Raw genomic sequence first — 16574 nt, forward strand, 5'->3', positions numbered from 1 at the left:
AAAGGCAGCACAAAGTGAACGCTGGATTCTGCCAGTTGGAAGGATTCATCGCTACAAAGGCACATACTGCCAGAAGCCGTGGATGATTGGTTCTGCCCTTCCACTTCTGGTGCTTGTTATTGTACATCATTCTCTTCAGAATGCAACCCTCACCTTATGTGCTAACAATTGATGTTCTGGATGGTTGCTAAACTCTAAAAATAATAATAATAATAATAAGATTTAATAGTATAAGTGAGCGGCTGAGCTATTGTAACCTGTTACCAGTGCACTGCATCTTTGTCTTTTGTTTAATATTTTCTCTTCAGTTTCAGAGAAAGTCCACAGAGGGAACCTCCTATATGCTCTTTGCATTGGCCATGATGGGCAACTGCACGTATGGACTGAGCCTTGTTTTAAAGCTGCCTGCCATCAGACATTACAAGAGTCTCTATGTTATACATCACCTGCCCTGGCTAATAGGAAGCTTTGGAGTTCTCCTACTTGACTTTTGTGTATCCTTTATTAGGGAAAGTAAATGCTACCTTACATATTTAAGGGACGATGCTCCCTCACTTTTGTGTGGTATGATTTTGTGGGCCTGATCATATGGAGTTATGTAGATTGAAGAATACCTTTTCAATATGAGCTTTTCTTTATTTCATCGTAAACATATACATACAATCACGCTTTAGGAGGGTAATGTTTCTCTCTTCTCTTTTCTCTTCTCTTCTCTTCTCTTCTCTCTCTCCTTCCCAGTTGTACAAGGAAACCTCTAAATCTCTTGTACACTATAACAAGTACTCAGAGTAGCAGCACCACTTTACCGGGCAGTAATGATATTTCCCTAATTTGGGCCAGGAGGGGGATAGCTTAGGGGCAATGCGCTCGCCTTGGAAGCAAGACGACGCAGAGCTACACGGGTCCGATCCCCGGGTCTGCGCTTAGAAACCTATGGGTATTAAGCGCATTATAAATAACCAATTAGAATTACAATATCTGGCTACACTAAGGATACGCCTATTCCCCTCATGTGGTTCAAAGGTTTTGTAACGCCATAAGCAACCATTGTATTTGTACATTTAAAGTAGTAATCTTCCCCTATGATCCTGCAGATACCTTCTAATCCCATCAAGAATATCTATTTTGTATTTATTTGAAGAACGCTCATGTCCTTTTCGATCAAACATAATTTATAATAATCCATTTATTGATGGTGGAGGCATTTCCAGAAGGCTACCTGTACAATAACACAAAGATGAGAACAAGTGTGAGCCAGTTTATAAACGTGTGAACAGAATGTGACATACAGCAAGAACAAGACAAAAAAAGCAACAGATGACTTAAAGGTAACATTTACCAATGGGTTTCAGACAAGTGCTGCAAACTAAAGACAAGTAAAGTTCAACTATATACAATTACATTAAACTGCACTGGAGGGTGTGGCGGAGTCACGTAGGTGGGATGGGGAAGACGGGATAGAAAACACCCTCAGTGGCCTGTAGGCCAAGCTTAAGCAAATCTTTAAAGAGATCCATTCAGGATGGCTTTGATTGTGATGGGCAGTGGGTTTCGAATGGAGAAAGGCAAGTACAGAGAACGAGAGGAAGTGAGCAGTCACAGGAGCTTTGGGTTATGAGGTTGTAGCCAGTTGATAAGTAGCGGGAACGAGATGGTGAGTAGACTGATGCACAGGCAGCTAGATACTGAGGTTCAAGACTATTGATAGCTTTGTGGACTGGGAGAAGGAACATGAAAAAGGAGTGGTAGAGCATGGAGTGCCAACCAGCATTGTGTTAGTAGGTAAAAGTGGGGGCAGGTGCCTGGCTATGTTGTAGGCCGTGCGGGTAGTGAAGTTTAGGGATTTGTCTAGAGGGAGAAAGGAGTAGAGAAAGGTCAAGCAGTAGGCCTGACCAGTGGTCGAGTTTGTGAAGCACAAAGGTGCAGATTTAGAGTTTTTGTAAAATGGTGAGTAAGAAATTGACGAATTTTCTTAATGTTGACGATTAATATGGCTGTAAAAGGGGGTATTGATGATGAACCCTTGCAGTTGGATGTCCCTGTCAAAGAAGACTCCAAATTTACATGCCTTTAGTGAGGGAGCACGAAGGTCGGACAGAAAGGAAATATGCGAGGGAAGGGTAAGGATGGTGTTGGAAGCCGGGGGAAAGATGACTTCAATTTTTGAAGATTTCAGCATGAGGCAGCATGGAACCATGCAGTGATGGATAACAGCGAGACATTTTGTAATCCCTTCCAAGAAGGCTTGGTGAAGGAGGGAAAGGAGAACAAGATTTGTGCATCATTAGCAAAGATGGTGAAAGTCAAAGGATAAGTCTACATGTGGCAGAGGGGGACGGCTTCAAGGGCCAATCCTTAGGGGATGCCTACAGGGAGATGGTTGAGGGTCAAAGATTTGTCAGTTCTTGATATTTAAAGGCATGTACCTTCCAGCGAAAGGTTGGAGTGATGAGAATTCGAGAGAAAGTTGGAATCATGCATGAGTGCAGTCGTGGTAGTGTGTGTACTGAAGAAGGTGGTTTGAAGTGGGCTATTCTCCTCACGGTACTTATTGATCCAGAGGAATATCAGCAATTCAAGACCCTTTGAATAATTCAGTTGGAGGGAAACCACGCGATAGTTCACCAGATGCTTGGGTTTCTTAAAATTGAGCAGGACAGTTGCAGATTTGGAGGCAGGGAAGAGTTTAGCAGGGGGAGAGGTGAGGTTAAAGAGCTCGGAAATGAAGGCAAGTGATTGGTATTAACTGGTTAACCCTTTGAGGCTTAAAAGAGTTGATAGAACGAAAGATGGTTTTGGTACTACAAAGGATAGGGTGCTTATTCAGTAGGAGAGACTTACTTGAGGGAAGGGGTAGGAGGGTTGAGCGAGAGTTTGAGGGCTGTGAGTCATGAATTTTAGAGGAAAAGTAGTGAGAAAAAGCATTTGCAGAGATGCAGGAGGCAGTGGATATTAGCTTCTGATGTGTCATCAAAGCTTGGAGGGTGAATTCAAGTTTGCAAGGGAGGAGATTAGGTTTCTGAAGTAAAGTCCAGTGTGAGGTGAGGGCAGAAAGGTAAGTATTTTAGTCCAGGAGGGGGTAGGTGTCTGGGATTTGCTCCAGCTTTGTAAGCCAGGACTCATAATGGTTTTGATGGTCTAGATCTCAGATGTGATCCAGTGCGGAGGATGGTTTGGGAGGGTGTGAATGTACATGCAGTACAGTGTTGGTCAAAGGCAGTCCTCACTGCATAGTTACGTCAGAAAAAACATGATATATAGAAGAATCCTGAATAGGGGAGAGGGACTGGAGAGCGATGATCACATCAACAAGGTAAGGGGTAAGAGAGACCTGCTTGAACTTCCTCTTGGTCATTGAATAGGGAGAGGAGGCAGAGGCGGAGGGACTGAGGAATTAAAATAATCAAATGGATTGATGAGGGGGAGAGAGTGCTAAATGGGAAGGTTAGGAAGACAAAGTAGCGAGAAACGCAAAGTCAAGAGAGTTCCCAACAGATTAGGTAGGCTGGTTGTGGAGGGATTATAGAGAGTGGTCAGATCTGAAGGAGTGAAGGGCAAGGTGGTGGCTGCAGAGGACATGGGTATGTTAAACTCCCCCTGCATGACAACGAGACGGTTCAATTCAGAGAAGGATTTGAGGGGGCCAAATTCAAGAAATTAAAGTTAATGACGAGAGTAGGAGGGTGTTTGGGGTTGGTGATCCTCAGAGAAAGAGACATCTGGTTTGAAGGGTTGTGGGTGCAGGGGAAGAGGAATGAGATGAGAAAAAAGGAGAGTGAGGTAGAAGTTAGACAGAGTTGTCACTGTAGGCTACAATTCAAAAGGAGGAGAATGAGGAGAAAAGTAGCGAAGTCAAGGTGCACGAGGGAGCTTAAAACAAGTAGGCAGGTCAAGAGAGTGCAGGAAGGGTGCAACTCAAGAGAGAGGGTAGATGAGTGAGTGGCAAGAAAAGGGGGAGGGTCGATAGCCTGGCTGGAAAGGAACAGGTAGATGTCCTGAGTTGGGATTGATCGGGTCAGTAGGCAACCAAGACAGCAGGCCCAAAACAGGAATGACCCTTATTATTCATTAATAACAGTTCTATGCTGAATGGAGAGTCACTGGGTCAAAGGATCCCTGTGCGTGGAAGCAGGAGTCCAGCGAGTGCTCAGGATGGAGGCAGAGTCCTGAGTGTTGTAGGCCAGGGAGACAGAACCCTCCGATGTTGATCAGGATCCCCTTGAATGACAGGATGTTGCAAAAACATAAGTATGTACGTGTAAACCATTTTAGAGGCAATGTGCCACATTTTCCCATACGAGATTACTCGGAAAATATATTAGGATGATTAAAAGCTGTGGTCTTGCCCTAAGCACAGATACAATATCAGGTGTATACATTGAATGAAATATGCTCTGCTAGCTAGGATTGTTGGAATTGAAATAATATTATGCCTCCAATCGCAGTAATTGAATGTGTATTGGCCTACGCCAAGTTGTCTAAAATATCATGTAAATAGACTCCGCGGCAAGGTCTTGACCTCAACGAAAAGTAATGTAAGTCGCCATCTTGGATTTAGCCGCCATTTTAGGTTCTCTTGTAATGTGGAAGTCACCCTGAACATCAAAATGGAGGCTGAATAACATTCTGAGTGAGATTCTGACCGTTGTGACCTCCGCACACACGAATAATTAATATGCCTGCAGGCCACTTGTCGGGGTCGCGAACTAAGACCTTGTCCTATCACTGACCTATGTGTAAATGAACAACTGTATCAGCGGAACTGATCAAAATGCATACATTATAGGATTGACCTGGCAAGGAACCCTAGGCCTGATCCCAAGAATGGTTAACCCGCGAGGGGGGTTGGCCAAGGGCTGGATAAAGGATATAAAAGCCCCAGTATTCCGAATGTACGGTCTCTCTACTAATGCATTGAACCCTCGTTGAAGTTCATTACGTTACTCTGAGAGCCGAATAGCTATCCGTTTGTCAATTGACTTTGGTAACTGTTGTAGCTTTTTAATAAAGCACTTGTATGTCCTTTGTAACCTGTGTTGGTGTGTTTCTTTTGGGCTTCCCAGCCTCATATCAATTTTTATGTTTTCACAGGATGAGTCGTGGCCATCCTGTTTAGTGAGAAGGAACATCCATTGCCACAATCGGCTCCTGAAATAGGTAATCGTGAAGGGTGAGTTTCGAAGAACTAGGACTCAATGTTCGCATGATGAGCGTTCTGGAAAGGTTTGCTTTAGTGGCTTCTGAAGCAAGTTGTGGATAGTTTTGTGATTCTGTGGTGTGAAATAGTCTGATGGGTGAAGTTCATTCTATTGGACCGCAGCAGATGACATGACCTAGACAGATGTGTATGCAGAGGTGGGATTGCATCAACTTAAAAGTAATGAATACATTCCAATTATGCCCACAAATGTGGGTTGGTTTATTTACTCATGGTTTAATTAGGCACCTGCTCTTCAACACAGAGAAGACCTGTCTATTTTGGTGCAGTCCTTCCAAGCAAAAGCTTCAAGCTAAGAAAAAGGTTTTCTCATCTCAGAGTGGCTCATCTCCTTTTACAAGTATGCTTTATTTTGAGGCATTATGGTTCCGAGGGAAGCAGAGATTGAGACTAGCAAATCCAAGATGCAACACGTTTGGATTGGCGCTGGATCTTGCTCAACCAGGAATGGGAAACATCTATATCTGTGTCTGACAGACAGTGCTGTGGTGAGCATTTTTCAGAATAGGGGTTGGGGGAGGGGAATTGTGGTCACGGAGGCAGACTGTGTTACTGTGTGCTCTCTGAGACGAGCGCACCACTTGTAATCCGTATGAAAATGCATTCAAATGAAATTCTCTTCCTTAACGATGCAACAGATAACTGCACAGTTCATCCTATACCGGAAGCCCAAGAACGAGGAGTCGGACACAATGTCCTTCGAGGAGGAACCTCTGTTGGTGGATGACTCCTCTCATTGACGTCTAATGCACTGTGTTCTTGGCGGTGGAGTTTACATTTGTCACCCTCGCACCTTTGGCAACAATGCAAATTACCTCATTATCCTATTGATTGAAGACATTGTGACAGCTGGTTGTTTAGACCAAAGCGTTCCACCTGTTGGTGGTGGTGTGGTGGTGCAGACCACTGAAATGCATCTTGAAAGCACTTAAGAAAATGACAGTTTAAATTGATGCATAGAAGAAAAGGTGGCATCGAAAAATTCCCTAAAATACCGGCTTAAAATATCTAAAATGCTGCTTGTTTCTGAGTTCTTTGCACCACACTCTTGTTGAGGTTAGATCAAATTGGGGCAAGGATGCCCTATTAGTAAGCGTGTCCATGTTAACAATAGAAATTAAATTCAGGGTGGTCGCTTGCAGTCGCTGAAGACATAGACAAAATATTGTACCTGTCTTAACCAGTGTGCGTCTGCTGATCACCGTAGGACAACAACTGAGCAGGACCTTTAGGACTGCAAAGCCTCCTTCCCAAGACTGTCCCGTAAAGACAAGGAGCCTTAAGGTAAAATGGTTTACCAAAGGTCTAACATATCTCTACATGCAATTTGTTCATCAGTAAGTAGCTATTTTTATTTATTTTTGTACAATAGGGCATTTAACAGATTTCATTTCTAAATATTTAAAGAAATGCCGTGGATAAATGAATAAGCCTCCTCCAATTGCACTCGGTGACCTAAACATTGTGGTGTATGGCATTGTGTAGTCTTCATGCCCCTCCCATCTCTTGGCTTTTGTCTGGGGTCATTCTGATAGCATCACACGCACTGTATGGAAGTGGAATGGGCCCATTATCTCACCGAATAGTGAAATCAAGTCACATGTTCACTATCACCACAAGACATTCTGTAGAGCAAATGTATATATAAGGAATTTCATGGAGCTGCATATTTTGGGTCATTCCAAAAACCTGACTGGGATGTATTTTTTGTGGGTGGGTATTACAAGGCCAGTCCTTCAATGCAAGTGCTGAAGTGTGTTCCAATTTTGGATCAAATGCGGGCTTTTCTGTTTGAGGCCAATTCTACCTTTTGATGTTATCTGTTTCTGTTTGGCACCGGTACTTTCCTAAAAAGGTTTCCAAATAATGTGCAGTCTTCATGTGGCTACCATGAATGCCTACTCCTGGTTTGCTAGCGCTGAGTAAACCGTGTAAAACATGTGCAGCCTCAAGGTGAATGTTCTATAAATATGCTTTTCATGAATAGAACTAGAGTCACAGGCTCGGGATAGATTCCAGAACTGGCTGAATAAGTCATATGCACTGGTCGCAGCTGATGCATATTTGAAAAGTGCAATAATGTTATTCTACTGTATTAATATAAGTCCTCAAGAGCTAAATCCACCCCGTGTTTTGAGGATATCTAGATAAAAGAAATATGGATACAGTCCATATAGTTGGGAATTAGTTACAGAGTCATTGGCTATCATTAATATCTGGTATATGGTTGTTGCTCTTGGCGAGTGGATCTGGAGCCGCTAACATAGTTCTTGGAGACACAGTAAAGGCATCAATCAAATCCAGAGTCGTTTCCAAACGTGTGTTAGTATACGTTCATAAAGAACAGTTTAAAGTCACAGCAGTGACGGTGTGCAAGGATTCTGAACGCGCATACCATTGGTCAAATGTTAGATTTCCTGGGATAGTGAAGAAACGTTTTATTGATGTACCTCAAACCAAAATATGTCTGTGCTCTACAAATGGAGGAGAAGGCACAGCATTGAATGGCTGTTTTTACAAATTCCTCAAAACAACAGATCATTGTGCCGTGTACAAGTGTTGGTGTTATCTTTGTTGATGAAGGCTAGAGATCTATAAATTATCTATTGCTTGTATGCGTTAACTGTGAAGTCAGCACTTTCCCTCGTCGGAGGAATGCCGTGCCTGCGTGTATATATACAGCACACAATTAAGGAGCCCCACACAAGTGTACCAGTCTCAACTCCAACATTTATTTTAACTAACTGACGTAACGTAGCCCCGCCTTCCACATAACAATGTGGATAGAGTTGTATTTGGAACATGACAATATGGTAAAAATTAGATCAGAGACTCGGTTTTGTCATGCCATCTTGGATCAAATGAGAATGGTGTAAGCAGAATATGTCTACCGATTTTTAGTACCAGATTGGTGAATGCGAATATATATGTAGACTCTTGCGTGGAGGTGTGGCATGATTAGAGGGCAATCTTTGACGCTGAGGTGTTATGGTTTTAGAGGCACTCTTCACTGGAAGAGATTGCAATTGCCCACAATCCTGCAGCCACTGAACATCACCCAACAGAACAGCTTGATGACTGGGCCATGCAGTGATGGGGATGAATGGTGGACAGGGGTATGGGAATGTCGTCAATGGGCAATCACTTCTTCTGCTCTGCTGACACTGTGAGTCTTTGTCATTTCAATATTAAACAAGATTGTGAGGTAATGAATCCATGAGAAAAGATTTTTAGGGCAGGGGCCACCAATCTAGGATTAGGTAACAGACAGACTTGTTAGAGTAGATCTATCACAAACAGCTTTGTAAATGTATACACTATATTAAATGTACCACAGAGCCTTTCCAGGGTACAGAACTACTAGTCACCTGAGATCAGTCCTCAATCTGGCTCTTAACTCTTTGAAGAATGAGATTAATTGTGAATTGTAATGGTCTTCACGAAGCACATGAGGGAGATGGTTAAGACCATAACTTTAGTTCCCAGTATGCCATTTAGTAAAACCCTGCCATTTTGTTTTCTACTCTTCTTTTTCATATGTTGCTCAATACAGGATGGATGTTGCACAGCATTTGAAGCTTTCTGTACACGAGGTGCATGGATCACATTTTTCTAAAGACGAAAAATAATCCACAATTGGGTTTAAGACCAAAAAGAATCCATTTCATAAAACATCAAACCGTTATTCTGTATTGTTATGGTCTCAACTGTATTTGTGTTTCCGTTCACTCGCCCAGTGGAGTATGCATTCATACAATTTTTAGGTCATGAAATTGCACCTGGTAGTGGGCCTTGTTCTGTTTGCTATGAATCGGCCCTCGGCCATTTTGACATTCCGGGCCCTGGGTGGGAGTTTGCGAGCTGAAAAAATGAGCAACCAGCAATTGAATAGCTTGTGTTTTTTGTTTAACGTTTTTACATTTGTGCTTCCTTATTTTGGATCTTGTTACATTTCATACTTCTTTGGACGTTGGAAACCGAAGACCCTTTAACTGGGCAAGATAGTGTAACTCGGCAAGCATTACCCAGCTGTTGGATTTGCGAATGCCTCTCCGCTCCAGTGATGTAGCATTGGGAGAACCTAGGAAGCGAGTTCTAAAAATAGAGCTTCGGTGTTTTACGTGAACGAGATCCATTCCATAAGTTGTTTGTTAAGGCGTGTGGTTCAATTAATGCGGAACAAGGATTTTGAATAGCACCTTACACGCTCAGAGTTGACAACTGCCCCACCATGTCAGCAGGACCACTTTGACCTGAACCCGGATTTGTAGCCAACATAATTTTGCTTTGTTTGACATTTTTCTTTTTATTTTGCTTTTTCCACTGGCGTTATGGGTGGGTGAGTGCCAGCCTGAGTAAAGGTGCTCCTGTTGATGTGGGGCTAGTCAACAACACTTTAACCTGGGTAGCGACTTGACATCGCTTTACCCAAAAATGTATATCGTTGTCCGTCTTACTTTCCTCTATTTATTTTGCCACCCCCAATAGAAACCAAGACAATATGGCCGTCCTGTGAATGATCTTACAATAGGGCTCAAAACCCAAGCGGACATGTTGAAGTGGACATTCTGGATCCTTATTTGCGAATGAGGTTGATGGTTTGGGCATGCAGACCATGGTTTGTTTCTATTCACACGATGGCCCCTTAGAAAGATTTGTTGAAAATGATTGCATATTTTAATTGCAAAAATATTTAGAAATATAATATTGTGTAGGATAAAGGGCAATACTTTTCATATGGTCCATTACTTTACATTTGTTTACTGCGTATGTAATTTGAACCGATTTTTATTGAGCGATTCTGTTCAATCAATATTTATTTCCAGCTTTTGAAATGTACATATCCTGATTAGTTTATTAAAAATGGCACAAATTGGGCCTTATTATGAGTTGGGCGGTATCCTGGGGGTATTACTGCCGGGATACTGCCCGGGGTAATAACTTTATTGCCACCCGGTCCATTGAGTTCATTGGACCCAATGGACTGCTAATAGCGCTAATTAACGCAGCTAATAGCGCTGCGTTAATTGCATCTGTAAATGGGTGTTAAGTCGGCGCATTTACACCCAGCTTGGAGCTGGGGATAAATGTAGCCAGACTCATGATTGGGCGGACCCTTAAATGCGGTGGTAATAGCGCTACCGCCGCATTTAAGGACTGCTGCCCAACTCGTGATGAGGCCCATGGTATTTAAAACTGGTTATTTCACACGAGTATAGATATTTATTATTTTAAGATGCCAAGCCTTTACCTACTAATGAGTACCAGCGATAGATCTGACAGTGCACAACAGAATGACTATTCCTGTAAGTCTGTACAATGTAAAGCATTTTAAATACGTTAAATGTATGTATAGCCTATTCTACAGTAGCAGCAAACATGGGGCATTGTCTTTCTTTGGTATTTTTTGTGTGTTTGTCCCCACGCGGACTAGTTCATGCTGCCTAAAATATGCTTCTCGGGCTAATGTGAACGTTTTCCAAAGATGCATTTTGTGATCACCGTAATTCTAATTGATCAGTCTTTTGATCTGTATCCGTATTTGCTGTTGTGTGAGACTGGGATGGTTGCCATTTGTAAACTAAATAGTAGTGTATTCCAGGCACTGTAGCATACATGAACGTAAAATGGTTGCTCTGCCTCTTCTGCCCCTTTGCAGAGGTGTGTATGTTCTTCGGGGTTTTCTATAGTGGGCACCTAGCTGAGGATCAAGTGAGTGGGTACAAGAGCGGGAGAGCCTTTTTTTTTTTCTTTTTCTTTTTTCTTTACAATACCACCTCTCAATATGCACTGCCCATAATGTGCATCAAATTTACGTGTCCTATGGGCTTTTCCTGAATTCAATCAAACATGATTCAATGGTCCATTATTTCCTATGATTTGTGAACACACTTCGCTCACTTTGCTTTGATATGGCATTAATAACGTGCCTATACGCAAGTGTTTCAAGGTGCGCAGAGGGAAGGGAGGCGAAACAGGGAAGACAGACAACGATCCTACTAGGTCAGGTGAAATTGAGATTGCGCAAGTGCAGGGGAGGGGGGAATGGGAAAAGTGCAGGGGAAAGTGGATGGGGCAGTGCAGTACATAGGATAACAGTGAAATAAGAAATAAAAAAGTGTGGCCAGCTGGTGGCAAGTGCAGACATTAGGGGTCAAGTGCTAGTAGGGGCTGTAGGGATACAGAAACAGTCCCCGAGTGCAAAAGTTGCCAGGTAACCAGTGCAGTTCAGATTCAGCCAGGAGCTCAGCAGGGGACAGGAGGAGAGAAAGCAGAAGCAAAGAGGAAGGTCTTGAGGTGCTTCCGGAACCGTAGCTGGTTCTCCTTAAGTTTCAGAGATGCAGGGAGGCTGTTCGAAAGGGAGGCCCCAGCAGAAGAAAGAGATCTACCACTAACTTGCTGCTTGGAGAAGTGACTGACCCTGAGGCCGTTGGAGGCGGATGAGCGAAGAGCTCGAGAAGGAAGATATGTAGGAAGAGAGAGTTGAAGGTATTGAGGTCCCAGGCCCCAGAAGGCCTTGTGGACAATGCAGAGGGTTTTGAACTTAATCGAGCCAGTGCAGAGATTTCAGTCCTGGTGAGATACGATCCCTGGGTTTAAGGCCAAGGACAAGTCTCGCAGTCGTGTCTTGGATGAGTTGCAAAGGACGGAGAGTAGGGGCAGGCAGATTTAGAAAGTGGCTGTTGCAGTAGTTCAGCCTACCGAGAACCAGAGCCCTGGAGACAGTGAGCTTCTGGGGGAAGGAGAGGAAAGGAAAAATACCTCTGAGGAGGTGCAGCTTGTAATGTGACTTTTTAGAGATGTCCGAGATGTAAGGAGAGAAGGAAAGTGTGGAGTCGAAGATGACCCCAAGGTTTTTAGCCTCACAGGTGGGAGCAGGAAGAGTGCCAAGCGATGCTGGCCAGAGAGTGACCGGAAAGGAGGGAGCAGGTGTGCCATTGAGGCGAATCTCGGTCTTACTGGCATTAAGGCAGAGATCATTGGCGGCACACCACTCCTGGATGGCGGACATTCAGAGATGAGAGAAGAAGAGGTGGTGGAAGGGCGCTGAAAGGGAGCTGAAAATGAGTTGAGGGTGATCCACATAGCACTGAAAATTGGGGCAGAGAGTGGCAATGTGGTGGGCAAGAAGTTCCATGTATTGGTTGAACAGCCAGGGAGAGAGGTCAGATCCCTCGGGAACACCACAGGTAGAGATAGAGGAGCGGAAGGACCCAAGTTGGACCTGGGAGGGTTGATCGGAGAGGAAGGAGGTCAGCCAAGCCAGGGCCTCACCGGTGATGCCGAAGTTATCACGGAGACGATTGAGCATGATGGCATGGTTGACACTGTCAAAGGCAGAAGAGAGATCGAGTAAGATGAGGACACAGGGGGTGTTGCAATCAAGGTTGGAGAGCAGGCCTTCACAGATGTTCAGGAGGGCATTTTCCATGCTTCTGGCAGCTCTGAAGCCAGACTGATGGTCATGGAGACAACTAACAGATTCAGTGTGAAGATTAAGCTGGGAGATGGCCAGCTTTTCCAGGAGTTTGCCAAGGAGAAGGAGTGATGGAGATTGTACGATACTTAGACGGGCAGGAAGGGTCAGCAGAGGGTTTCTTAAGAAGAGGGTGCACAAGGGAGTGCTTCAGGGGCAGGGGGGAAGACTCCAGTGGCAAAGAAGTGGTTGCACAAATCAGCCAGAGAAGGAGCCAGGGTGTCAATGTGGTCCTTGATGGTTTTGGAGGAACAGGGTAAAGCTGTTTTGACGAGACTTTCATAGATCAGACTTGTCTAGAAACCTCATCTGAGGAGAACAGCGGAAAGGCAGAGTAGGGAGGAGAGGTGGCCAGAGAAGGGCCAGAGGACGAGCCGGGAGTAGAGGGAGGAAGGGGACAGGAAGAGAGAGATGACAGGATGTTCAGAGTTTTAGAGATGAAATGAGAAGCCAGGGCCGTGCAAAGGGCCTCGGAGGGGACCGGCAAGGTAGAGACTGCAGTAGGGATGGCCAGCTACTTGCAGAATTTAAAGATTTCGGCCGAGATGTTAGATGCCACGCGACGCAGGCTTGGATGTTGGCTCTCTTCTTGGTGTGAACAGAGAGCCGGTATTGCCTTTGGAGCAGGCGGCAGGCCAGTTTGTCAGAGGATGTACTGGATGTGCGCCATTTCCTCTCAGCCACCCTGCACTTAAGTTTAAGGGTGATGAGGTCTGAGTCGTAACCAAGAGTTGGACTTGGCTTTGGGTTTCAAGTGGACCCTCATGATGGGGACAAGAACATCAAGAGTATCAGATATAGCAGAGTGGAGTATGGAAAGGGGTGCGTCAGGGTGTGAGTCAGCCGAGAGGGGTGCAGGGGGAATGTGGCAGCGAAAGCCACAACTGACACCCGCTTCATGGGTTGGATAACCGAGAAGGTAGGTGGCAATGCTGGAGTTGGCGTGGCCTGAGGGTGAGCTGGGAGTTAAGGAGAAAGTGATCACTCCGGGAGAGAGTGACTAAATGCGCCTGCTTGGCCAGAAGTGTGAGCAGCCCTGCCAGAGTTGGTCCTTCCTGTTTAATGGAAGAAAGCAATGTTTATGGTGCAAGTGGACTATGCCAGACCAATGCAGTCAACTGCCCTCCACCATGTTTACATGCACCATACTCTAACCCTCTGGGTGTGTGCATGGGCCAGTCTGTGCAGTCCCACGCGGCACATGCACAGGGAGCCTATTCATCATGAGCAATAGAATAATTTGCTGCAGGAGGTTTGCTAGTCATGATTGCACCCACCCATTTTCCATGTGCAAACTGCCTATGTGCCATTGATTGTTCGGGTGAACTTTTGAGGCAGGATAACCTGATATGGTGCTAGTCTTCTGTTGCTTACTTTTTATATGGTAGCTATGCATGTACTGTATTTAATACATTCAAGAACTAGAAGAGGGGATCACTGTTCCATATTGTCTGTAAAAGAACAGTATAGAAGATATTTGATGTTAGTTTAACACAGTGGTCAGCACGACATCTTTCCAGGATTAGATTGTTGCATCACTCCAGATCTTTCCCCCTGGTCTATTTGCTGCAAACATTTTAGCATGAGTTTTTTCATTTCCACATTTTCTCGATGGATTCGCACTGGGATAGAGTTGGGGTCTCTGCAAAACTGCTGTTAGTTTGTCTATAATAGAGGACAAAGGCAGCCGAATGACATCACTGCAGAGCCGAGTGTCTATCTTCCAGACAAATCTGTTTCTTAAAGTGGAAAAATGTCATCAGTTTTTACAGAAACTGTGATCAAAAGTAAACTTAGGTTTTAAACATATTAAAGGGAAAAGATGCAATTCTTTGCTAAAACACTGGCAAAATAACACTTGAAATGGGCAATGCGGCTACACTACCTCTTTTAAAACAATACATTTGAACTTGTGTGTAGATTTTTTCTTTTCTGAAATAGTTCATTTTAAATATCTACAAAAAACGTGTATAGACTATTTATTGGCCTAAAGCTTGAATTCTACAACCATGTTAACATGTTTACAGCACGCTAACATAGCAGCTCATGTATTGTATTTCCTATGTATGCATTATTCTCCCTATATACATAGAACTGTACTGTAGTGCAACTTAATAATGTCTGAGCTTCCATTGCGGGAAAACTGGTGAAATCGTTAATGAACTGACAGTACTCTGAACCAACAATCAATCTAAATATGTAATAGCAAGTGTGTGATACTGCTAGGTGTGTGTACAGTTTGGCTATCCTCGCTCCCTGGCGGCGATGCACACAAGATGGACTTTGTACCGCATAATACTGGAGCAACCATCAACCATAGGAACAAGCCATATTCGTTTCTTAACATAATAAACATCTGATTGTGTAGAACATTTTTACATTCGTTTCAACTAAAGTAAAATAAATGATAATTGGTGAAATCAACTGTTCGTTTTTGTTTTTTTTTTTTTAAACCAAATTTTGAAATGTACCATTTGATGTTGCTTACTTACAACTTTGAACAGAAAAACACACTCTGGATGTTGCCGACCAGAAACCCAGTGTTGCACTACTAACAGGAAAAAATATTCCATGTAAATTTTTACACCTCAGAGGGGTAGACCCTAGAACCATGACCAGTCAGTCATCCCTAGAGGTTGAGGCGATAATATTGTGGTTTAGTAGCGAGCACTCAACAAAGGCTTATGAGTAATTTATAACTCTGTAACCATTACAATGTAACCATATATTAATATTTCTGTCCGCCTGCTGGAGTATAGAGAGGAAAAAACAACCACACTAACTCTGGCCAGGTTGAACATGTAAAAACACACGTATTTATAGTTGAACAATGAGAAAAGACACATTGCCATTTTATGTGCTAATAGCGACCACTGAGGTGATGACACAAATACATCTGACTCTCCTCATGACCCTTACTGCTGCCCTACTGCAGCGTTCTATATCAGCACTAGCTGCATTTCCGCGGTGTCTTTGCTAACACCGTAGATCGTACTACTTTATGCCCACTTCAATATGGCGCCCGCAGCGTGATTGCACATGCGCGGCGTCCCTGACAACCAGCGTTATCATTGTTCAGTTGAGTGCGACCCGTCTTGGTGATGGCCGACTCGACACATCCTTCGCTTCGCGGATGACAGGTAAAGAATTTTTGAATTAGGAGATCCCGCTATACACACCGGGCTCGGAATGGTACTTCATACTGCCATCCGATTTACATACGGCGTCGTAGTTTCAAACGGCACGTGTTTTTATGAACCACACACTAGCATACTGTAATCGAATGACGAAACGATGTCCTGATTTTTGCATTGTGCACTATCAATTCAAGAGAAAGTGTACACCGTATTATAACATTAATCCAGGCTTACTCACTACTGTGGGGGACTTTTAACGAATGTCCCAAATGGATTCCCCACCTGCTCTAACTGCGTGTTTCCCTCCTTTCTTGCAGATGCCTGCAAGGGAGACCTAATCCCGCCACCATTCCTCTGCGGTCTGGCCGCTTGACCAGTCCACATTCACAAGTCCTACACTTTGGACAATTTAGGTTAGTGATTTTACTAGCTTTTCCTTCTTCGAACTACCATCCTAATACAATCACTGATTAGTGTAATTTGATTACTCTTAGGACTCACCAAGAAAGTCTGTACTTGAATACAGTATAAAAGATGAGCACATCCAGACCTGAAGATGGATTAGTTTAATCCGAAACGCGTTGGCACCAGACAAGACCTAGGAGTGCTTACTGATGTTCAAACTTTAAAAGTTATTTACAATGGTGTAATTGTGATATAACTCAAATTATGATTTTTGTGTTTTTCTGAGCAGCTTTTCAGCTCAAAAATTGTACCACTGTTGTATTGAATCATTGTTTTA

General features: G+C 43.7%; 1 protein-coding gene across 1 annotated transcript in view; it reads left to right on the top strand.

Annotated features, from left to right (window-relative positions):
- LOC138491748 (lysosomal amino acid transporter 1 homolog) overlaps positions 1-15119 on the top strand; it is a 156375-nt gene extending 141256 nt beyond the window's left edge. Inside the window, exons 6-7 of the mRNA XM_069618445.1 lie at positions 309-494; positions 5857-15119. Of these exons, the coding sequence (XP_069474546.1) occupies positions 309-494; positions 5857-5958 (288 nt within the window). The 3' untranslated portion in view covers positions 5959-15119. The remainder of the gene's footprint in view (positions 1-308; positions 495-5856) is intronic.
- The last annotated feature ends 1455 nt before the right edge of the window (positions 15120-16574 follow it).

Source organism: Ambystoma mexicanum, chromosome 10, assembly GCF_040938575.1.
Source record: "Ambystoma mexicanum isolate Mex_15411 chromosome 10, UKY_AmexF1_1, whole genome shotgun sequence".
Classification (NCBI taxonomy): Eukaryota; Metazoa; Chordata; class Amphibia; order Caudata; family Ambystomatidae; genus Ambystoma; species Ambystoma mexicanum.